This window comes from Lissotriton helveticus, chromosome 11 (genome assembly GCF_964261635.1).
Source record: "Lissotriton helveticus chromosome 11, aLisHel1.1, whole genome shotgun sequence".
NCBI classification, from domain to species: domain Eukaryota; kingdom Metazoa; phylum Chordata; class Amphibia; order Caudata; family Salamandridae; genus Lissotriton; species Lissotriton helveticus.
The window spans coordinates 114119362-114144955 of record NC_136072.1 but is presented as its reverse complement, the minus strand read 5'-3'; the positions used below and the strand labels follow the sequence as shown (position 1 = coordinate 114144955).

The 25594-nt window shown below is 43.0% G+C and overlaps 1 protein-coding gene across 1 annotated transcript in view; it reads right to left on the bottom strand.

Annotated features, from left to right (window-relative positions):
* Positions 1-25594, bottom strand: part of CCDC150 (coiled-coil domain containing 150) — a 306895-nt gene that overhangs the window by 138395 nt on the left and 142906 nt on the right. Inside the window, exons 12-16 of the mRNA XM_078665390.1 lie at positions 16330-16507; positions 15223-15291; positions 13193-13285; positions 9302-9385; positions 806-913 (exon numbers count right to left, since the gene is read on the bottom strand). Coding sequence (XP_078521516.1) covers positions 806-913; positions 9302-9385; positions 13193-13285; positions 15223-15291; positions 16330-16507 — 532 coding nt within the window. The remainder of the gene's footprint in view (positions 1-805; positions 914-9301; positions 9386-13192; positions 13286-15222; positions 15292-16329; positions 16508-25594) is intronic.

The window sequence follows — 25594 nt, the reverse complement described above, 5'->3', positions numbered from 1 at the left end:
CTGCCTGGGAGTCGGAGTAATCAACTCGCTTCTACCACCTTGGGAAAGAAGGGGTGGAGACCAGCCCTGTCGTTTGTGCGCCAGCGGCATGGAGAATCTTATCCACATCATATGCATATGTGAAAAGTTAAAAGACCTACGGAAAATTTTACTAAAGCCATTCTTCAATCAGCATGGTGTCAGGTCTTGTAGGCAGGCAGTTATGCTGTGCTTCAATCCATCTTTAGTACAGCTAAACTGCCGCCTCATAAAATTATTTGCTCTGACAGCAACAAAGCTGAAAAACCAATCTACAATAGTCACACCTTTGGGCACTGTTTGAACCACCTTGTAACACGGCCTCTTACAACGGAACCTGGATGCTCAAAACAGCTGCTACAGGTAGTCTTACTTGTCGCAAGGGAACATCTTGACAGTTTAAAAAGAAATTCCCTACTGAGCTGCCATCTAATAGACTCAGTGCTGACTGTGCTAGGGACACATGCACTTTTGATATTATTCTTAAAAGTTTTATGTACACACAAAAGCGCTTCATGTTAAACTTTTTTTTAACTTTTATTGTATTAACGCAATGTGATTCAATTTTATTGTTAAATGTACTGTATGCAACCGTTTTAATTAATCATGCATAATAATAAAACTTACTAAACTATTCTTGGAACTATCTTTTATTCATCATTTGACTCCATATTTGTCAGTGATATAGGTAGAACTGGAACATCTTCGGGATTCTTACAATTCTATGTTTTTATATAACATTTGAAAAAAGGCAGCCTTTGGCCTGAGTTGGTTGTTCACTTCTGACCTGACTGTACTTGGCTTCCAAAGCAGTGTTTATCTTGCGCAACTGTGTGTTTTCAGACCAAGCATCTCCCAGGGACTCCAGCTCATCTTCAAGCTGATGTACTCGTGCCTAAAAGGTGGAGGAGGATAGCATTAAAGAAGTGGAGAAAGACAACAGATAAATGAAGGAGCACACCATAAGAGAGAAAGCAATGGGGCAATGAACTGCAGAGCAAGCCACTGCTTAGCTAAAGCAGAGAAAAGGAAGCCAGTGATGGTAAGCAAATAAAACACTATTGAGAATGGATCCAATTAAAACTACTGCAAGGTCTGAAAAGAATGGTGTACATCTTTTATTCCTGAGCTTCAGGAAACCAATTAGTGAAACAAATTGTGTGCACAGGAGAAAGGCTTCTAAAATAGAGGTTAAAGGTAACTGCCACAAAAATGATTATGAAAGGAAACTGCACACTATTTAGAAGGACAGTTCCTAAATTATGGGAACATTTGTGACTTTATACCAGACAGAAAATACATATAGAAATACATATGTGAAGACCAACACTAGGATCTGAGATAGTCAAATCACATGCAGAATTCGGAATATGGAATAATTCTTAATGGAATACACCTTACCTGCAAAAATGGTTCGGAGCATGAGTGCATTTACCAGCATAATCATAAATGCAGGTTAGAATATCCTGACCACTTAGGAAGGGATACACTAAACCATGTTAAAGAGTTTTCACACCATCCTTATCATTACGCTCATCAATTTTCTTTGACCTTCAGGAGGTCATCACATTTGTCTTCATCACTATATCACTATAGAATCAAAACTGTGCTAGTAAATAGAGCAGTGAAACCCAGCAGGGTACAGATAAATTGTATTACTTTCCTTCAGTACGGGTCGGTGCATGCTATTGCCTTAATACAAACCTCAGTGTTACCTCTGAGCCATTACTGACTACAGCACACTGGTCTGTATGCAGCGGAAAACAGGGCACTTGTAAAAGCTCGACACTACATTATCTCCCTTCGAGGTATTGAGGCTAGTAATCCACACTACTCATCAGTGAGAAAGTGGATGCAGTCCTTTCAGGAAATAATGGCACTATTCCTTCCTAGGTCCAGTTAAGTCTCAATAATTTAAACCTGAGCTGAACCCATTGTAGCTGTAGCACAGAACAGATAGGCATAAGTTAGGAGAAATTTCTAAAGCACTTATTAGTACCTAAACAAATAATAAGTAGAAAATACTTTAAATCAAACGGAGGGAAGGAAGGGCATGATCCCCAAGAATCCACTCTGAAGGTTGTAGAGATGTGCTTGAGAGCGGAAAACTGGACCTCACAGACCCTGATCAGCTTCATCATGGATTGTGCCACCATAGCTATGCGGGAGAACTTCTTCCAGTTCCATCGCTCCTTATACCATCAGATCCAAGGAACTTCCATGGGGAGCATCTTCGCTCCCCGCCAGGCATGCCTGTATGTGGCTGAATTTGAACGTAGCAACAGCTTCAACAATAACCCATACTCCTCCAACATCCAGACATGGCACTGCTACATCGATGACATTCTCATCATTTGGAAGGGTGACATAGTCTTGTGCGACTCCTTCTTTGAACGGATAAATAAATTGGACCCTTTCTTAAGGTTCAAGCGCACAGTGTCCCCCACTAACATCCACTTCTTGGACCTCACCATCATTTTGGGGAATGGTGGACTGTCGACCAACACCTAGAAGAAACCCACGGATTGCAATAATCTATTGCATTATGAATGCCACCACGCGAAGGCACTCCAGGACAATCTTTCCTTCGGCCAATTCTTACAACTACGTAGGAATTGAAATTCCATCACGACGTTCAACAACGAAGCATACTGTCTGAGCAGGAACCTGGAAGCCCGTAGCTATCCGACTTCGATCATTAATAAATCCTGCAAGAGAGCTTCCAACAACAATCAAGAGGCACCACTGGAATCCAAACAAAAAGAGGAGGAAGATACCATAACCTGTGTGACGGCATACACACCGGACTCCAATAGAATCCAGAAGGCGATAAAAAACAAACACTGGAGGATCATTGAATAAGGCGACCTCAGCATCCCTAAGCCAGTTCGCCTTCAGACGCACAAGCAACTTACTGGACATGTTGGTTCATACTCGCCCACTCACCAAAACTAAAACAACACAAGGACATTACCCATGTGGTCAATGCGGTGTCTGCCACCTTACCAAACAAACGAGAGAAGTCGGTCTACCTAACAACCAAATTTGAACCCAACATGCAAACATGAACTGTAATAACAAGAACTGTATCTATTTGATGGAATGCCCCTGCCCTTTAAGATACATCGGCATGACCACCCGAACAGTGAAAACGCGTATTATCAAACATTGGAGCAACATCCGGTGTCAATAAACCACCACAAAAATGAGTGCACAGTTCCTTAACTACCACAAACTGCAGAGCTAATGAGCTGGACGGTTCTTGAGACAAACAACTCCTGGAACAAGCAAATCTTTTTGACATGGAACAGCACTGGATTGTTCGCCTCTCTACGCAGAGGAAAGGCCTGAATGATGACATTCCAAGGCACAAGCTTAATATGTAGGATGTGACAGCCCTATAAAACATGTTACCATGCATAGATAGATAAGAGCATCTGCAGATTTCATGAAGTAGAGTTTACTAACAAACACATCCTTTCACCACCTAATGGGCACTACAATCAGTGGACACCCACATGTGTGTGCCCCTACATATCTATAGGCCTCATACCATAGGCCAAGACAGACTACCTTAACCAGTATCATAGACCTTACAGAGTGACCATAGAGAATCCCATTTCACTGTAATTTTAGAACCTCTTTTTAAGATGGCTGCCACCCTAACCTACAATACAATACGCCATACCATAGAGATAAATGGCCACCACTCTAACCAACAAGACAATACCCCATACCATAGAGCGACACATCGGACCCTTGACCGCACTTTACAAATTTCCAGGGGTACTAATAAGCCAATAAGACGCTATGGTAACTTCCCTTTTAGAATCACGTCCCTACAAGTAATGAGCGCATCCCTCACATATCACCTCCCTATAATAAAGGACTACGAGGCCACCACTCAAAGATGGCCGTTGCATCACCAACAACATTACCCAATACCAGTTATGACCTGCATGTACCACGTGATTTACGTGGCAATAAGAGAGACTCCACTACGCCGCCTCATGGTTCCAGGTCGTATGGAGGTGGGTTTGTTAAACGGCACTGTCTGGGCCAGCCACAAAGTAAGTGCCCTGGGGTTTGGGGGCAGAGACAGGGCTTACATAATGCAGACACTTAAAGCCGCTCTCAACGTGGCCTCCCCAAGCCGTGTATTTCTTTATTGGGCAACATAACTACTATTGACCGCTCGACTTGCTGTGGCAATTACGCAACCACTTGAACACATACTGTAAATAATTAGGCCTCCCCGGTCCGCGCATTGCATTTAATTTAATTTCTTGAACGGGTCACGTCATTATTGATCGCCTGACTTGTTGTAGCAATAACGCAATCCGCTTCCACACATACTGTAATCGCTATTTCACAGGGTGGGTCCACACGTTCTTAGTATAACGCTTAAGTCCCCACGATCTGTGGGCCTACATATCAGGTTGCCTCGATTTTCCTTCCCCCTATGATGCACCTAAAGTGTCTCAACGTTTCAACAAAACTGGCAAATGATCGCAGGCGTGCAACTATTAAAATGCTATCGCTATTTAACCTAACAACACAGAATGCACACATTAGGTGTTTAGAGCACAAAAAACACAAGTACCCACTTCATTGAGTACACCGTCGTTACTTGTATCTCACAATAACAATTTACAAAATAAAATGCTTTTATAGGCAACAATGCAATTGCGGATACTCAATGCTGAGCATAAAACGATACCCAGTAAGTCTGACTACGGCCACTCCTTTTTCCCCCATCCATGAAGGTGTCCCTCATATTGGTCGGGACCCTCCATTACACCTATGAAGCTCTACCTAACCTCAATTGAGGTAAGTCACAACCATGCCGATAACGGGCCAACCGAATGTTGGAAGCTCTATACTATATTTCATAAACTTCCAAGCTATATGTCCTTATCTTGTGTGTTGCACTTAAGAAGTTTTAATTGATTTTAATTATATTGTGGACAGTGAGAAAAGGAAACTCACTAGATAAGCTAACAGGCATACTTCACCTTGATACTCGAACGTGTACACCTTTGCACTTTAAAAAAAACTTCACTGAATGTGTATGCTATACCCTATTTCCTTTTGTTTAAATCATGTCGCTGGTATTTTTCCACCTTGTGGCCCCTTTCTCCAGGTGGAATCACTGATCGGCACCCGACTTGGGTCACAAGTTAACACAACTGGCCTTCCTTGTTAGAAAGGAGAGCCCTAGAGGGCATGAATAGCTTTTTCCTAGGTCCTGAAGTGCTGCCCGACTTTGGGGCAACCAAGGCATGAAACATGTCGACCATACCATACTAGTGCTCACACTAGTCTAGTATCTATCCTGGTAACTGAAACCACATGATAGCTCCTCTGTTTTTACTCTAGTCCTAGTCCCCTTCCACAACCATAAAAAAATATGTTATACCCACTCACAACCCTTTCTCCCCCTCACTTGCATTCATCTATATGGCATCTCCGTGTCAAATGATCTCTGATAAAGAAGCCCCAGGCCAGTCAGGCATTGCAGTGCCGGCCAGATGAGGAGCGCCCAATGATTAAGCATGACACCCTAACAGGTGTGTGAGGGCATCAAGATCTGAATTTCAGATCTCCCAGCAACCAATACGATAACCATAGGAGCAAACTGATTGTATCCACTTGGCTCAGGAGGAACTACCCCCTTTCTGATGACTAAGTAGAAAATACAACACCATAACATTTGTAGATGTTTTTAGCACCAAAAAACACAAAGCACCAACTGTGGATATCTGGTTGCGCTGGATTGAGCCTGGTGGAACGATTACCCTCTGATCTAGGGAAAATCATTGTTGGTGAGTTGGGATACCAGCTGGATCCGAAGGTGGACTTTCTGACGGTGGTGGGCTGCACTGCAGGACCTTGGGTGGAGCCTCAGCATTGCTGGGTAGTTCAAAACTCTCAATGTCAAAGGCAAGAAAACTCCAAGTGGACGAAGATCAGGCCCAGGAAGGTGTTGTCCTTGTCTGAATGCTACCTGGTACTGTCCCAGTGAAGTCCTCTATGGTTTTGTCTTAGAAACTTTTCTGGATTTCAGGATGCAGGGCAAACTAGCAAGTTGATTCTGACCCGCAGTTTTGCGTCAGCGGTGGCAGCTCGGCAGTGGTCCGGTGGTAGCCTCTAGTCCTTTTTGTGAAAAGGATCAGTGGAAGTTTTCAAGTGTCCAGTCTTGCAATTTTGGAGGGAAAAAGAGGAAACTCTAACACCAGCCGAGGTTCGAGGACTTTTTGGTCATCACATGGTGGTTGGGACTCAATCACGCAGAAGCCACCAGCAGGGTTCAGGGCCAATCAAGTTGGAAATAGTCAGTTGGGATCAGCAGATTCTTCGGCTTCTTGGACTTTTGTGTTCCTGGAGCGTAACAGGGGGTTATCCAACTAGCCTTTGGAGACCACTCATCAGTCCTGAGTACAAGTGAGGAGCAGGGCCAGCCCTCAGGGTTTCTTGCCACAGGTTCAACAGCAGGTGTGAATTTTGACATTTACTTCACATCAGCACAAGCTGGTCCTGACAAAAGCCGAGACACCTCATTTTTAGGGTCAATAGACTGAAATATGTAGACCACTATCATTACTAACTGCAGGTATATGTTATCCCTGCCAGTGCCCTTTTTTTAACCCTAGCCCAGGACGTGTCAATAAAGGTACATTAGGTACCTAGTAGCTAGTTTTACTTTCTCACTATCACTTTTCTCTTGCACTGCATCTCTCATATGACCCGATTAGCAACTCATCATTGTGGTATTTAGCATACCTCTGATTAATAGGTAGCCAGTGCGGGGGCTAGGCATCCCGGTATGAGGAGAATCCCAATGATGAACGATGCCACCTATGGTGGGTGAGGGATTTGGTCCTATAAAAGGGATAGCCCTGGGTTTGGTGATTTACCTTCTCAGATAACCTCTTGCTCCCGTCCAATTCTTTAGACCTCAGGGTTTTGTTTCTGTGATTAGTATTAAATTGGGTAGTTAACTCTTAGGTCTTAAAAATTCTCCTCGGACCCCCCTCATCCCTTTCTTTGTGAACCATGACAGAACATTTACCATTACTTTTTTCACTGAGAGAGCATAAGAGAAAAACTTCAGGCAGAAAGGGAGTACTCACCATGCGGGTATATAAATGAATCCCCGAGCATTCTATCTGTATGCCTGTGTTCTTCGTTAATTGGAATAGATGGTTAAAAGCTCACTTTTAAGAAAGAGGGCACTCTTACTTCCAAAAAAGCTATTGAAGATTTTCTAAAGGGGGAAACCTCAAACTTTTTGTGTCAGTTTGTAGGATTTATGGAGGTACAAGTCTTCCCTGTTGATGAAAACATAGGCATCAACGAGATAGTTAGAGAGGCACTATTTTTGTTTAGTTTGAAGATAGCAATTATTATTGAAAGCATTGTGAATGTTAATATTTTGTTTGTAATTAAGTTTCTCAGGCCAACAGACTGTGCTTTTTGATTTTTTAACACAGGAATCGGTGGATTTGTGTGTAAAACTTTATTTGATTAACCCGTTGGCTGCTGCCGTCGGCCATTGGCCGACGGCAGCACTACCTCGCTGGTGCTGCCGTCGGCCGTTTTTTAAAACGCCCGCACTGCCGCAAAAAAGCGGAAGCAGCCAACGGGTTAAATTAACTGTATATTGATATTGTTGTCAATAAAAACATGTAGTATGGTTTTTGAAAAAAAAAACCTGGAATGGAGGTCTATTTCTGTAAAACAAAAAAACTGTGATATGAAGGAAGCTTCTGCCAATGTGCTGCAGGGACATTTTCCCTTTTCCCATCCAGAACCAGTAAAATCAGTATCAGAAGCCCCCCTCAACTGGCTGACATTCGGATACATAGAGTCTGACAGCCCCATGCTTATAGGCTACTGCCTAAATTTTAGACTTACAAGCCAGCAGAGGCTCTGCCTTACAACACCAGGTGACTCCTTTACCTCCAAATGAAGTTGGGGAGCCGCTGGTATGAAGGTTCAGTACATTTGGTGGATGTGTACTTTTGACCACTAGCTAAATGAGCTCTTACATCTGTCTGATTGTATGTATTTTCTGGTGAATAATGATAAATAAAAAGTATATCTCTTGATTTGTGTCTTTGTTGAATTGATTGAAGTGTCTAAAAAGGGCTCCATTAGTTTTGAAGGCTTCTTCAATGGATGTCAGGTACAGCTTTGGCTGTGCTAATGAGTTTTACTAGAGTGGCGCCTTTTCAAGGTCACTTTAGTTTACGTGTTTCCACAAGTTTCGGCTTCTTGTTAGACTGGCTACTGTAGACAAGTCAGAGTGAGTGATGCAGCCTCAGGGGTTTGAGAATGTCAATGTTGGGTTTCAGGTTATGGTTTATAGAGTCCAAGTCGATGTGGACTAGGCTGTGGTGGCAAAACACTTGTATCCTTATCAAGTGTACCAATGGGAAAGCCTTAAAAGGAGCATGCGCCAACACCTGATTTCAAACTCATAATGCAAGTGGGGCTGATTTAGGACACATTATAGCTTCTATCGTTCTCAGGATGCATACTGCTGAGAGGGAACAGTCTCAGAATTTCCCTGGATTGGATGAGGCCTACTCTTTCTCATTAAAGCCCCTGAGATCCCTCCCTAAATGAATCTTTGTGGTTGGATCAGGCTATCTTGCTAAGGTGCAATACAATAAGTAGCTTCATGGACTGTCAGGTCCGATACACTTCCTAAGTGGGAAGAGAAATCTCTTAGAGAACAAGCAGAATTGTGTGACTTGAAATAGAGATTTGCCCTCATGTAAGGAATGACTTTAACTAGAAAGAGTATGACTCCCTGAGATGCAGAGCTCAGCTGCTTCAAGTATTCAATACAGCAATCACTGGTGCTGTTCATGTATAACATTTGTAGAGATAATGGTGGTGGCCCACCATAAACCATTAACATAGAGATATCATGCATCAATTTTCTTTACACTTTTACAAAATAAAATATTTGGAACTGTACAGAGGTGCACTGTACCATTCACACGTGCTTAGTTCCAACATCGTTTACAGATTTATGAATCAAAATAACTGGTACTTACCATTCCACATTATCACAAACAGAAGAATTTCTACAAGTAACACCATAGTTTGCCACAACAATTATACACAGCACCGTGGCGTGGACATGATAAAAATACTCTTGAACACCATACAGGACAAACTGTAACAAATTAGGAAACTATATACAAGGGGTTAGTATCTCATTCAAGGATTTCCATACTTACAGAAAGATTAAACAAAAAACACCAAGTACCTGAAGCCTCCCCTTCTCATAGGCCAATTTGTTTCTACTGTCCGTCAGCTCCAATAAGGCCTGCTCCACATGCTGCTGTGCATACTGTGAAAACAGAAGAAACTTATGAAGCAGTGGCACTAGCCGGCAGACACCAGAGAGACATAGAAACAGGAATTGGTTCCAAAATATCCATGAAGCCAAAAATAGACAATGCTGGTACACAGCTGAGATATCAACTTACAAAACAAAAGCTGCCATCATACTTAAGACTTAAAGAGGGGGCTTAATTGACCAATATTTCCTGGAAAATGATGCACTCCTTCCTCTTCATTGGTAGTGATCAGGCACGGGTATTATTTTCAAGTAGCTTAGATCTGCAACTCCCTGCGGGTGTAGCATAAGCTTGTGTCATACCCGATCAGCATGTGCTGTTTATTCTCCATTATTGCCACTGATTTCTAGTTGGGGAGGTGCCATGTACTTTGCTGTGGACTTTATTTAGGCATACTATCTACTTTAGTTTGGGAGCACTGTTTCAAGGTCTGTTTACCTAAGGCTAATGTAAAAAGGTAGTTCTGTTTAAAAGCCTCTGTTTCCTGCTAACCTCAAGGCTGCCTGATGCTTGTCTGTTGTTTATTTATGTACCTGCCCTAAATGGAGGTAGAGATTAGTTAAAAGCCTTCTATGTCCTGCCCATTTCAAGGTCATGTATTATGGTTGCTTGCTGTTTTTTGTTCAATTGCCCTGCCATCTAATTCAAAGTCTTCCACTCCCTGCCTCAGTTTCCTGCCAGTGACATCATTCTAATTGACAGGAAACACTCAATCTCCAGGAAGGGCTCCAGTGCTAATATGTTTGCTTACTCAACCTTCAATTTCCTGCCCTAGTCTCCTAGTAGAGACAGCCTTGTAATTGACATGAAACACTCAGTACCCTTATAGAAGGCTCCAGATAAACACTTCTAGGACACCTATAACACCTTCCCTGCTGGGCACATTCCCCCACTGTGCTGGGGGGAGGGGGGGCACGCACAGCGCCCCCATCCTCATGACGAGCTCAGCTCGTCATGCAGCACAGTGCTCTTGTGCTCATGACGAGCTGAGCTCGTCATGACCACACCCGTTTTCATAGAACACTCGCACAGCAGGGGAATTAGCCAAGCATGCGAGTGTTCTAACGGTCATGACGAGCTCAGCTCGTCATGAGCACACGAGCACCGTGGCTCATCGAAGGAGATAAATACTGCTTGGCTTCGTGGATCAGTCTTCAGAGAGCGGTGTCTCCCATCGGCGATGTCCTTGTGCTCTGACCTCCCCACAGCCTGCGATAAGAATAATATGGATATCTTCACCTGGAACCTGGGGAGCAGCAAACCCAGAACCTGGTCAAAGAGCCTTGACTAAGACCATCTTTTTGCCACTTTAATGCTCCAGCTATTCTGGCCCATTAAATTGACTTCAGGTCAGTCCACTAAGCGGGCGCATCTAATTTTGGTATTCCCTTTTTCTTCAAGAACATGCTAGAATAAGAAAGCATTGGGCAAAGGAAAATAACAAGTTGTGTGAAGTAACACTTTGTTAGGGACAGATAAAAATTTCAGAATCATCTGAGCAATGGCTAAAGGATACGCACTCAGAATTCAGCGCAGGGGTCTGTGCTCAAACATGGACTCAAATTTCTTACAACAATTTTTACTTGTATGTTTCATTAGGGACTCATACCTCGGGCTGATTGTAAAGCACTAATGCACGGTTGTCTGAAATGATTGCATTCTTGTTGCTTAGTGCCTATCCTGACTGAAGGAGAGCGCCATGCCACTGGAACGCGAGGTGTCCTTCTCAGAAGGATTAACACCCCCCTGCATCCTTTTCACTGGAGCTCCAAGGTACACCAGAACCATCACTATCTCTCTCTCTTTCTCCAATCCCTCTGCCACCAGGATAAGTCACCAGTATTAGTCATCTCTAGTTATGCAAAGGATTAACCTAAAGGGGAAAGTGGTGGAAGAAGCAAATCAACAGAAAGCCAGGGAATATAGGTGAGTGGGCCTTAGCGTGACAGTTTGTTTCTTCCTACACCACCTTCAGGCAGCTAAATTTTGCTCATGGAGAGCACTATAAAAGTGAAGAAGGTCTTATGCTCCCACCAGCAGGTGACATGTTAGGAAGGGAATTGGCTATCGACTTCGGTGTTTCTGGTCTTGGCCCCAGGAATAGCATCTACAGTGATGTGGACTTCCCTCTTGCCACACTCTGCTTGCTTTCATCTCTAGAGCTGCTCAAGCCTAGTTGTGAATGCTGCTATAGTGAGTTAGTGGGTTGAGCACATTTGCACTTAGGCCTAAGAAACGAGGACTTGCAAGAAGTTCTTATAATTCCAAGTCAACATCATGAACTATTTTTTTAAACAATGCATTCTCTCCAAGTGCCTCTCAATCGGTTATTTCCTCTAATTTAAACCAACTCCTTTTCCTTTTGCATCCCTGTCCTTTTCTGCTCACACTTTTACTGTTTCCCCTCCTTCACATGCATCCCTGTCCATCTTGCAACCTGGTGTTGGGGAACCATCTAGTTACTTCCCCCTCCCCATCCTATTTAGTTCAACCCATTTCCTCCTCATATATCCTTTCCTCGAATGCTAGTTTGTTCAGGATGAAAAAAATTACATATAACAGAACATTAGTGCACACCAGACCCCAATAAACCACTTTCTCAAGCACTAACCTACTTGCAATGTCTAAATCTCAACTTGACACTTGCACTTCCCATTCCCCCACCAACACCATGTGCATTTACTTCCAAATCTGCCAGGTTTTATCATACCACCATTTAGTCAGAACCACCACGGTGCCAAGAATCGAGCAACTGAAGATGTGCTTCTCTAACCAACACACTTCTACAACCCACTTACATTGGTGTCTCCCTCTGTAGCATACAAGAAACATGGTGTATGCCTCAGCCAGGCCATCAAGATCTCAAACCTCCTAGGTTTGTGGATAAACACATTCAGACAGGCTAGTAGCACTACAGTCAGGTACTCCTGGACAGTTAGCAAGCCAAAAGAAGACCTACTTGACAGAGGCGGGCTACACAAATAACTATAACACCAAATGCTTCAAACATGCAATACAGTGATCCCTTCAGATATTATTAGAAGCAGGTATATGGAGGATGTCGGAATGGTACTTTTCTGAAATGTCCGTTAATAAAATCCTGTCACGACAAGTATACATAGGCCTTCAATAGGAGGGGCCTGTTAAAATCCCCATTATTTAATTGCATGGAATAAACATTACAGAGGTAGTCCAGTGTGAGGTTTTGACTGCTTAGTGTAGCAGAAATTTCTGTATAAAAAGGAAAATGTGTAATTCAGATGGGGCTGGTACGTTTCCTTACCAAGCCCATCAGTATTTACAGGCCACATAAAAGAGGCCATAGTTGGTTGGGTGGAGCCCAAGCATATATGCAGCAAAAATTTGATTAAAATGTAACTAGTGCAGGTAGTAGAAATGCCCAACAGTGCATGTGCCACTTGGGGGTCAAGACATAGATCGAGAAGGTGGCAGTCCATGCCCAGTTACACAGGGAAAAACAGGTGAAGGAGAAAGGTAAGTTAATTTCAGAAATGAGATGAAAGAAAAAGGCATTATATAGGGTAAAAGGCATAAATAATATTATTTAATTATAGATGCTTCACAATTCAGGAAGGGGTAATATGGTTATTTACATGTTGAATGTATACAAATATTTAGAGTACAAACATCCAGAGTAAAAAATGTGGAAAGCCGCATCCGTCGGCTGGCATCATTGCATTTGTCCTGCACTCGAATCTCACTCACAGGATAGCACTGAATAGCTGCCCTATGGATCCTCGGCCAATGTATATGTCTCTTTAAAGCGGATATTCTACCTGCTGCAGCTCCAATGAGGCCAGTTCTTCCATCAGGCTCCTGTTCGACTCCTTCTGAGATTGCAGTGTGGTCTGCATGATCTTCAGATCAATCTGAAAAGCATCAGACATCATGAGTGATATGACCTGGACATATGCCCCCCCCCCCAACCTTCCCCCAGTGCAGAAAGGTGTTTAGGCTTTGCTAGGATGAACAAAGCCCTTCACCGCTAAGACTATGTGTGCCAGTGGTACATAGTTACAGATGTTTTCAGCTTCTTACTCTTAAGACAGGCAATGGATGCTCAGAAAACCGAAGGGGGACAATGAGCTACTACATTCTAAGAATGGAAGATTTACCGTCAGAGCTGTATATATGTGGGGTCCATTCATCTCACAGACTGATAAATGTCTCAGAGAATGTAACAATGACAATACAGACTAACAATGGACGAGCAGTGGTCCATAGGTTTTACCCTATGTACCACATACCTTTTAAACCTCTAGAGTTTCTTAGCTTCGAGATAGGTAATTGTGGCTTAGAGAATTCAGCACACAGAATATCAAATATTTCAGCTCTAACAACGGAAGACTTGCCGCAACCGCAGAATATCTCTGGGGAATGGAACTGAGTTACTGAGCCTCATATCTCACATAAAGGGGGGTCAAATAATATAATAATAAGAATACAGCCAACTTGTAGGGCTGTATACCTCAGAGGCACATGGGTACATAGCATTTCACCTGTAAATTGTGGTACCTATGGAGGTTCACCATTGGCTCTGGAAATGTAACTATTGGTATACAAATGTTCTCGCCTCTAACAATTAAATACCTTTGGGGACTGGAACTTGGTCACTGATTGGACTCTGCTCAGAGGCAGATGGCTTACGCGTATCTAGTAAATAAGACTACGCATTTCAACCTTTCGAATTTGATGGATCAAATGCTAGAGCTTGACAGCTTTGAGATGGGCACTGGTGGAGAAAGAAAACCTCTCTCTCTCACCTCTATGTCCATGAACGTTTAGTGTGCATGACTAGAGATATGCTTGCCTCTATGTTCGAATATCTTTGGCGATTGGCACAGGATTAGAGTCTCTCGTCTCACAGACTGATAACTTAGGGAATTTATCAAAGATAACACCCCAAAGGTGTCAAATAATATGCTAGTCAAGCATCCTTTTAACACATAAAATATTAGGATTGTTCCTGGGTAGAAGAGAACATGTGCACAGTTTTCACCACAATACTAGTACTGCTCACAGGATGTACAAAAAATACCAGAGAACAGTGTCTCACCAATAACATTGGCAGAAGACCTAGAAGGGGATAGTACATTTTTCTGATTCCAAATAAAGTGCTGCGTGCAAATGTCAGAAAAATTGATGACGCTAACAAATGTGGGAGAATGCTAAAGTGCCAGAGACATAATTCTTTATTGTCCATAGTTGCTTCTTGCATGCAAGGGTACATGGAATATATCATCCTATTTTAAGCTTCAATGTAAAGAAAGTGTGCTGAAGGTATAACACTACCCATAGATACTGATGAACAAGAGTGTGTGGGAGCCTTTGGACCATGTCTTCTGAGACTGGAATGGACAGGACCCAGAAGCAACTTGTTTGGAGCTACTGAGTAGAGGTGTGTGGGATACACCATACTATTGGGTAATATGAGTGTGTCAAGAGTCACAATATGGCTGGGTAAACCTGGTTTGTGGGATTCTCAACATTATCAGGTAATTGGGGTGTGTGAAATCTAGATACTACCAGGTAACAGGGGTATGTGGGATATACAATACTACTGAGAAATAGCTGTTTTAAGGCTCCACAAAACTACTGGGCAACAGGTATGTGTAGAATTACTACGGAGTAATAGGGGAGTGTGGGATCTACAATACAATCAGATAATAGGGGTGCATTGGATCCACAATGGTACCAGGAAATACATGTGTATGGGATCCTTAATACTACCAGGTACCAAGGGTGTGGAGGATCCACAATATTTAGGTACTCACTCAAAGTAATGTCTATTTGGAAGCCCCCTTACCTTGCACTCGATTAGCTCAGTTTCTAGTTTGTCACGGTCCTCGGCGATCTCATTCAAGGTTTTGGTGTTCTGGGACAGAAAGTGACAGAATGGTTTAATCATCAGAAGGCAGGAGTGTGAACATCCAACAACGCAGACGAACCAGTACAACAGATGGTTACATTAGAAAGGGCATCAAGACATGTTACAAGAGATATTCCATGAAGGTAGGGAAATAAGGCCAATATACCAGAGTCTAGACATCCCGGCTAAACAGGCCAGTGATAATGATAATCCAGACAGAGAGGGATACAAGTTCAATGAAAGTGATACTCAACATGGGACATTAAAACCAATATGAGGATACTGCTACTAAAGAAATTTAAGCCAGTTGACTTAATGCCCCAGAAGAATTGAAAGGAGCAGAGTGGAGAGGCACCAAGGTTAGAAAGAAGGATGTATGGAGAATGATGAGAGCGATGTGAGAAAAAGAGTACATAGCATCTAGTTCACGAAGATTAAGTAAACAGTGAGAAGCAGCCCCAGCACAGCAACCTGGATATAGCAGAATGGTTAGATGCAAAGTAGTTGTACTATGAAATATCTGCTGATGGTTAACCAGGCGGATTAGTGCAGTAATGACCATCTCAAGTGGCATTCCTCTCTTGCCAGTGCTACCACCTCCACATCAAATATCAGAAAATGTATATGTTTACTAGCAAATGATACCGGAGACACTCCTATGAAACCCACTTTTAAAGGTAACCTCCTTTTCACTACCTTGGCGTCTACTACTTTTTGCCAAACACCAATTTTCTGTGTACCTCTCACTTCATAAATGTTACCTATGATCGTCCCTGGTCCATCCTTGTTTTAAGTCTCCTTGCCCATTCGCGTCTAAGAATTCCTTCTCCCACAAACGTTTCTCAGGGTCTCCTCATAAATAACAACTTTCAATTCCATCAGAATCACTGAATTTCCGCTAGCGTGTTAGGTGCATCATTTTTTTCTTCATATAGTGGCTTGTCTTTTTCACCGATATTAGACATACTGATGTATACAGTACATACAGGAGGAAGCGAGGGAAAGAAATAACAGGCTGAATTTTCTCTCATTCTGTCCCCCTACCTCCTGCAGAATACTATCTTTCTCCTTCAGAAGAGCATCTCTCTCCTTCATAGTAGCTTCCAGGTCCTCACGGAGATGGCCAATGGTGGACTCCATCAGTGTCTTTCTCATGGCCATCTTTTCATCAGCAAGGGTCTGCTTCTCAACACACTGCGAATGCTCTGCTTGGAGAGAGGACCTGAAAGTGGGAAATGGACCAGATTTGAGTACAAGCCATTTGACACCTGAACAGTAAAGAATATAGCCTTATAGCCCGCCGTAGAGGGCTATACCGGTTATTAAAGGCCCTCTCCAGCGTTAAAGGCCCCGAGCCGAAGGCGAGAGCCTTTAACAAGGGAGAGGGACTTTAATAGCGGTATAGCCCATCTACGAAGGGCTATAAGGCTATTAGAACATTCTGTCACTAGAGGACAGAATGTTCTAACAAAAAAAACAAAGCCTTTTGGGATCGTGAGGGGATTGAATCGCCTCAGGCTCCCTGAAGCCTTTGTTCACAGCCAGAGCTGTGAACAAAGAAACATTGGAATGTTGGAGCTCCAGGCTTACACCAGCCATTATAAGCCCAGAGCACTCCATTGTTTTCAATGGAGCTCCCAACATTCCAATGTTCTAATACTGAATTTGCACTTGGTCAGGGAAGGAAATTAAAGGGGCAGGCAACATGTATGGGGGTAGTTACAGATGGACAAAGGGGCATGTATTGCAACCTAGATAATGATAATATTGAAATAGTGCATCTCCTTATAATGGACAGTTTAAGGTGGGCAAAGCGATTAGCAACTGGCAATGAAAGATTATACTAGAGTAGAGGATGTGGGCGGTCAAGGACACCATTGAGGTTCCCGGAAAAAGAAAATGAAAGGGGAGTTGGGATTTACATGTTGGTAGTTAGTGACAGACTAAGGAGCAAGGACTTGATCCTAGTCACCGACAATACTCAAAAGGTACATGGCCTTACATGTGGAGAATTAATGATGTTCAGAAGCAATAGCAGGTATTATAGAATGAGAATTAACAGAATTGTGGGTAGTTAAGGACAGGAAGAAGGTAGTGATAGAGCAAGAATTTGCATATTACGCAACTTGCTCGAGTCATGAACCTCGAATCTGTTATAACACCTGGTAACAAAATTGTATGTTGTACTAATTTTCCTTTATTTTTGAATGTGCGTGTATCTTAGTGATGCTTGCCTATGTGTTTTACTAATACGATTAATCTGTGTCCTTAAAATGGCCGCTGCTTTGGAATTTTGCTTCTGCGCATGCGTTAGTCACACTCACGTGACGTGACGTAGTTGTAATTCTGGAGGGAAAGGGTGCGCATGCGTAATAGCCACAAGATGGCTGCTTATGTATTAACGTGGTGAAGCTCGTGCAGATGCTCTCGTGTTATTGTGTATTGCACTAATATATAACGGCATAGTATATTTTTATAGTGATAAACCATAAGTACACAATCATGATATGTAGTATATTCATTTATTTCTATGTTTTAATTTGTTTTCGCTTACTTTTCATGTATCGCGATAATTGGGGGGTGCGACCAAACCGAGAACCATCTTGAAGGTCCCTTCTGCGCATGTCGCGCAGCCAGAGAGAAATGTCCTTGAACAGTGGAACTCAGCCAGCTGGCAGCCACAGTCAAGATGCTCCTGTGAAAGCCACCTCTGACCCAGGAGGATGGAGCAGAATTTGTTCTTTAGTTATAACAAATGTATTTCTCTATTGTTTTCTGTGCAACTTTTCCGTGGGAACCCCAATCTTGCTAGGCGGATCCCTAGAATGTAAATTTAGGCTTACAGTAGTCTGTTCTGATTGGTGTGTTAACCTAGCCTACCTTGGGACCAATCGAAATTGAGGATTCTGACACTTTGCAACATTTGGGGGTGACCCGAAAACAGTATAACTAGCCTAGGTTTAGCTATAGAATTTGTCCGAATTGTCTGAATAGCTGACCTGACACTGACCCAACGCACTCAATAGGTGACTGAATTTACAGAGCGCTGCGGAGCACTCTGTCCGAATTTGACCATAGACTCAAAGGTTTTACTAAACCTTAAGTGCTGGCGGAGCACTTTGCTGGGGAGTTCGCTAACCCAATCGGGGTTCTGACTGATAGCTGCAGAGAGGGTGGAGCGCAGGCGTTGCTTCCAAACTGCGGGTGCTGGTCGTTCCTTGGTGGTCCTGTCCTGATCCTAATCTGGTTTTCCTGTCCTGTCTTGGGGTGTCCATTCTGCACCTGCTGTCCCCTTGATGACTGTCCTTCCTGGGGGTATTTCCTGTCCTTGACTGATCCGTGGCCAGGGTTGGTTTTCACACCATTCTAGGTAAATATATCGCTGAGAAACTCTAAAAACCTGCACCTTTCTATTTTTCTGTCTTTGCTGCAATAAAGACATACCTTTGCATACGTTAATTTTTCCATGCTTTCCACAATCTACTATATGAAAAGCTATTACATTTTATTCATTAGCATGTTCCTATGTTTCCCTACCTTTTAGAGCACGTTCTTTTCCGCACTGTCTATGAAATATAAATGTGGTTTTAATGAATTTTCTCTTGCATTCTGATTTGAAGTTATAGTGTGTTCCACTTGTTACCCTTCCTATAGCCATTTAGGATTTCAAATTTTCCACTCATTTCTCTGAAGTACGTCCCAATAGTATAATTCTAGTACGTGCATAAGTTTGCTCATTTATAGATGTTTATTCTTAAGTTCCAGTTTTAAGTCTACTTAGCGTGTTCCCTGTCGCACTATTTACAAACTTAAATGATTGCCCTTACACTTTTCTTGTATGGTTAATGTGCTTTTTGTTATCTTGATTATCGATTGTCTTTTAACTGTAAGCCTAATGCTCTCAGAAACTGATTTCTAGATAAAACCTTTAAAACGTCTCAGTTGTCCGTGGTCATTTTATGAAAGATATTAAAGTTGGGTTTGTATTTTGCCTGCCTTTCTTTTACAGTTAGCTCCCTGATCTATCGTGGTCATTAGGTGCCCGTAACGGTGGATGGTAAGTCGAGTACACTGGAATACAGTAGGAAGGAATCAGGGTTGCTGATGGTAGGTTTGTGAGGTCACCTGATTAATGTATATGGTGAATTGAAATCTATGGGCCCGAAAACTATATGGTGAAATTGTTGGTCGGGTGACCCACGATCTCTATCAGTAATTTACTGGTAGCAGAGAGGATGGTTAGGGAATAGTTAAAAGTTAGGTAGGACTAGTTAAACTAGCTAAGTTGGATGCTGCTAAGTAACGAACCTTATTGCTGCTACGAGGGTAGGCAGTTCAGGTGATTTGATCACTCACTTGGAATGTTTGCTTTGAAATATTATGAAATGTTTTAAACCGGTATTCTTGTTATTATACTGATATATGTATTAATCCATTCGTTCGTAAAAACGTCTTCTATGTTGTTGGAATCCCCGGGGAATTGAATAGCAAGTGGTGAAGAGAATCCACTTGCTTTGAGGTCACTGGCCCAAGGAAAGTTGGTGCAGGTTAGGCAGAACTGGAAGCACTAACTAGGGTTTTCTAAATGTATGTTTGAATAAATGTTAGCAACGAGGTTCATTGGCAAAATTCCTATTGTGGCATAACCTAGTGAGGGTCACACCGGAAAAGTAGCAGGTTCATCGGAGCTTGGGTGAAAGCAAAGGGGCTCGCTGGTGAAACTTTAGACTTGGGTATATCCCTGAAAGTGGATTAGTCCAGGGTAGTAGCAGGTTCTCCAATGCTTGAGTGAAGGGTAGGCAGAAGAGATCTATCCGTAGTGTGTGAAAAGTAAATGGAAGTAGTTTACTTGCAGTGAAACAAATTCTTTCCTGTCTAGACACTTGAGCACAGTGGCGAATGTGTATTCATTGTTAAATAACCCAGCACTAGCACTTTAGAAAGAAAGAAAGTTTCCGTTACCTTGTGAAGGAGGGAGTCAGTCGCGAAGCCGCTCTGACGTCACTCTGTGCCGCGCTGGGATTGATAGACGCAGCGGTGTGTGTAGCGGAGCTGGAATTGTAAAGGAGGGGTGAGTGCCGAAGCGTGAGAATTGTCTCGCGAAAGGGCCGCGCACCCATTGGTCGAAATTATTTGAATTCGTGCATTTCATTGGTCGCACGAAAATAAGAGACGCACTAGGATTGGGAGTGACTTGTAAACAAAGCCGCTCGCAGAAGTCGTATGTGGCACACGTATACTCCGGAGACTAGACCTGATCCAAGATACCTAGGGTTTGGAAAGGATAAGTGGAAGACTAATAGATACGACATTATGTACGGAAATAAGAGAAAATTGTCCCTGGTAAACTAAGTAAAGAATTATTTCAAAAAAGACAAACCGATTAAGACTAGGGAAGGTGTTGTCATTCCGCCACCGAATACTCCCGCATCTTTCATGATGTTCGATAAAGGGTACAACACATGTGTATGGTTGGAAAATTGGGCGGAATACACGAAAGATGACGGAGTATTGGCTTTTCCGTTAGAAGGAACATTGAACAGCAGGATTCTATTCAATTTGAGAACCCGAATGAATGATTTACATCCCAGACCTAGATTAACGCAGTATGAAGCACTAGAGGAATGGGAGATTGAGGCTTTTGAAAGGGATAAGCCCCGAATGGATAAAGGGTTGACTAAATTTTATCCAAAATTGAAGCAGGAAGCCCGAGCCAAAAAGATGAAACAGTGGAGACAGAATATGATTGTAGAAGGACTGTTTCCAATGATGCCAGCATGTGGTCCTCCTGAGGGGGAGAAGAAAACAGAAAAGTGCAAACATTGGGTGCCTATTGGAGAGTCGGATGATGAATTATAAGATGACCTGTTTATGAGAAGTCCGCCTCCTTACAATGAAAGAAATAGACCTTCCAGTGAAGGGGATAATTCTCGAAGACCTCCTCTCCAGAGTGAGGCCAGATCTGCCAGTGTAGGAGGGGGTTACCTCATACCTCCCTATACCGAGAGTTTAGGTCCCGTAGAAACAAGGGATATTTATCCAAGAATACCAGCTAGTGGGAACGCAAGATACTCCTGTGAAAGAGACTTTTGCTCCAGACCTCCCTATGAATATGAGGCAAGACCATCAGGTTCAGGAATGCCCTTCTTACAACCTCTATATGAGGAGGGACAAAGATCCCTAGGCACAGGAAGTTTGTTCCCAAGACCTAATTATGGCGAAGGACCAAGTGAGACACATCCCACTGCCCCGAGTTATACTCCCACTCTAACCCCGCAGGTGCTACATGACAAATCCTTAGAGAGGTTATTGGAAGAAAAGGAGCGAGAGGCTCTAGCAAAACAGAGAGCAGAAATAATTCAGAAGATCTCCCAGTTAAATAACAGTCCTGAAGCCTTGACAATCCCAGTAACTATCGGACCGGTGGTTCCGTTGTATGGGGACCGGCAAGAGAGTCCAAATCCTCCAGTCATTACCCCGGTCATAGCACAGCCAAGACCAGAACCCTTAATTGTAGATGACCAGACAAGTGAATGCGAGTCTGAGGTCTCGCTACTGGATCTGCCCATTAGAAATACAGGGAAAAGGATGCAGAAAAGACATAATCCTTTTAATACGAGGGAGATTCAAATGGAATCGACTTCGGGTACTAAGAGTGTCACGTTGGTGACTCCTGAAGAAATTGAAAGATGGAGTTAAGAGTTAGAAAGACAAACTCCGCAGACAAAACCCTTAGATCTCTACGAATTGAGAGTAGAAATAGAAGAATTAATGGCAGGAAATGTAGGATTAGACAGATTAAATACCTATTCTGAGGAAGAACTGTTGTTTATTTGCAAAAGTCTTACCCGCAATGCCGGAGTACTACATGAAAAATTGACAGACACTGCTGCTAGCATGGGAATAGATATTTCTAAATCGAAACCTTTGCAGAAACCGTACAGAGCAGATTTCTCAGACAAAGACTTGGAAAACCTGAATGTGTCAGGGAAAAAGGCTAAGGTCAAAGAGTTATTGACAGTGTTGCAGAAATGGGGAGAAATAGAAAAATGGAAAGCCAGATGGGCCAAAAAGAAAGATGAGGCTAGATCCAAACAAGCGACCCCAGAATTCGTTCTAAAAGAAGCAGACAAACCAGAACAGTTATACCCTATGCGCGAAGTGCCAGGTGGAAAATATGTGCATGTTCCGTGGTCCAGACAGGATATTGTATCCTTTACCAATGATTTTCCAAAATTAAGAGAGAAGCCTGTGGATTGGTACAGGCAGGTGGAAAGGTTTGTAAAGGTGCAAAAATGCCTGTGGAAAGATTTGGATGGGTTCTTTGACATTGTGGTCCCGGTAGATCTATGGACTGAGTGTAAAATAGCCATAGCTTGGCCTAGTGAGGAATACCCGAGGGACCCTGTCACAGGCGCACCCTCTAATGAAGTAATGAAAAAATATGACCAAGTAATATTACACCTGAAGGGAAAAGTACCTGCAAAGGAAACTGATTGGACCAAGATAGATAGAACCACGCAGGAAAGGGACGAGACTGTGCACTCCTTTTATGAAAGACTATTACAGGTGTTTAAAGCATACAGTGGTATAGATAACATCGAGATGAAGGATATGACCCATTTTATTTACAGGTTTGTAAACGGTTTAAGACCCGAAATTTGTCAGTGGATCAAAGATAATAAAATTTGTTGGCAGTCTAAGAAAATGGATGAGGTCCTACGGTACGCAAAGTACTGTGAGGACGAAATGGCAGAAAAGCGAAAGGCGTTGAAGGAGAAGGTGATGTGGGCACAAGTAAAGCTCGCAGAACAGCAGGAAAAGCAATTAAGTAAATTGAGTAAGAGTACCCAAAATCAAGGCCCTGGGGGTGGGGGAAAGCCCAAGGTAAAAATGAGCAGAGAAGACACTAAAAAGAAATTTCCCTGCCACCAGTGCGGGGAAATCGGGCATTGGCGAGACGAGTGTCCATATTTACAGCATGATAATATCCAAACCCCTGATTTAATTCCACAGACGCAGAATGAAAAACCAAGAAAGTCCCAGCAGCAGGTAAAATTGCCCCGAGCGCCAAAACCTAATTTTAAGGGAAAATCACCGCAGGGTGACGACATAGAAATCTGGGGAAGCAATGAGAACAGAAATGCAGCAACTTCGCAGTATTTGTTAAGTGACACCTTTTTCTGTGACGACCAGTACTGACGGGGCCTGAGAGGGGAGGAGGAGGAGTATGTACTTGGCGCCTCCTTGCCGGTAGACCAGTCAGGGCCATACATTGAAGGAAAGGTTTATGGAAATGATGTCACCTTTCTGTTGGACACTGGTGCTACCCGTTCTACTGTGAGAACAGCGGACGTCCCAAACCTACCCCTCTCGGGAGAAGCAATCCAGGTAGTAGGTGTATCTAATCAATGGATTAGTACCCCAGTTACTGAGCCCATGGAGATCACAATAGGGAACTTTAAAGAAATGCATAGATTTGTCGTTTGTGATACCAGTCCAGTAAACTTACTGGGACTTGATTTGTTGTGCAAAATGAACTGTACTATCTTTTGCACACCAAAGGGCGTCGAAATTCAGACCCCAGATGAAGATGGCATCTACAAATTAATGTTAATCAGACCTGACTCAGAAATTAAACGAATGACTATACAAGACTTACCTGAAGGACTTCAACAGACAGTGAAACCAGAAGTATGGGACTTTACTGGAAAGGATGTAGGATTAATGGCAAATGTAGATCCTATACAAATAGCCATGAAAGAAAATGCAGTTTACCCCAATACCAAGCCCTACAGAATGAGTGCCGAAGTAAGAGCAGGAGTTGCCATTGAAATACAGAAATTGCTAGAAGCAAACATCATACAAGAAGTGATGAGCAGCCCGTGTAATTCCCCCATAATTGGAATTAAGAAACCTAGTGGCAAGTACAGAGTAGTGCAGGACCTGACGACTCCCGAATTCGTTCTAAAAGAAGCTGATAAGCCAGAACAGTTGTACCCTATGCGTGAAGTGCCAGGTGGAAAATACGTGCACGTTCCGTGGTCCAGACAGGATATTGTGTCCTTTACCAATGACTTTCCAAAATTACGAGAAAAGCCTGTGGACTGGTACAGGCAGGTGGAAAGATTTGTAAAGGTGCAAAAATGCTTATGGAAGGACCTGGATGGGTTCTTCGATATAGTGGTTCCTGTGGATTTATGGACCGAGTGTAAGATTGCCATTCGGTGGCCTAGTGAAGAATACCCGAGGGACCCTAACACAGGGGCACCCTCTGACGAAGTGATGAAGAAATATGATCAGGTAATTTTACACCTGAAGCAAAAGGTGCCTGCGAAGGGAACTGATTGGACCAAGATAGATAGAACCACGCAGGAAAGGGATGAGACTGTGCACTCCTTCTATGAAAGACTGTTACAGGTGTTCAAAACATACAGTGGTATAGATAACATCGAGATGAAAGACATGACCCACTTCATTTACAGGTTTGTAAACGGTTTAAGACCCGAAATTTGCCAGTGGATAAAAAATAATAAAATTTGTTGGCAGTCTAAGAAAATGGATGAGGTCCTACGGTACGCAAAGTACTGTGAGGATGAGATGGCAGAAAAGCGAAAGTTTTTTGAAGGAGAAGGTCATGTGGGCACAAGTAAAATTAGCTGAGCAACAGGAAAAGCAATTGAATAAAATGAATAAGAATACCCAAAATCAAGGCTCTGGGGGTGGAGGGAAGCCCAAAGTAAAAATGAGCAGAGAAGAAGCTAAAAGAAATTTCCCTGCCACCAGTGCGGAGAAATCGGGCACTGGAGAGACGAGTGTCCATATTTACAGCATGATAATACCCAAACCCCTGATTTAATTCCACAGACGTAGAATGAAATACCAAGAAAGACCCAGCAACAGGTAAAAGCAAGTCAATTGTCCCGAGCGCCAAAACCAAATTATAAGGGAAAAACACAGCAGGGTGACAACATAGAGATCTGGGGGGGGCAATGAGAATAGAAATGCAGCAACTTCGCAGTTTTTGTTTAATGATACCTTTCTCTGTGATGACCAGTACTGACGGGGCCTGAGAGGTGAGGACGAGGAGTGTGTACTTGGCGCCTCCTTGCCGGTAGACCAGTCAGGGCCATACATTGAAGGAAAGGTTGATGGAAATGATGTCACCTTTCTGTTGGACACTGGTGCTACCCGTTCTACTGTGAGAACAGCGGACGTCCCAAACCTACCCCTCTCGGGAGAAGCAATCCAGGTAGTAGGTGTATCTAATCAATGGATTAGTACCCCAGTTACTGAGCCCATGGAGATC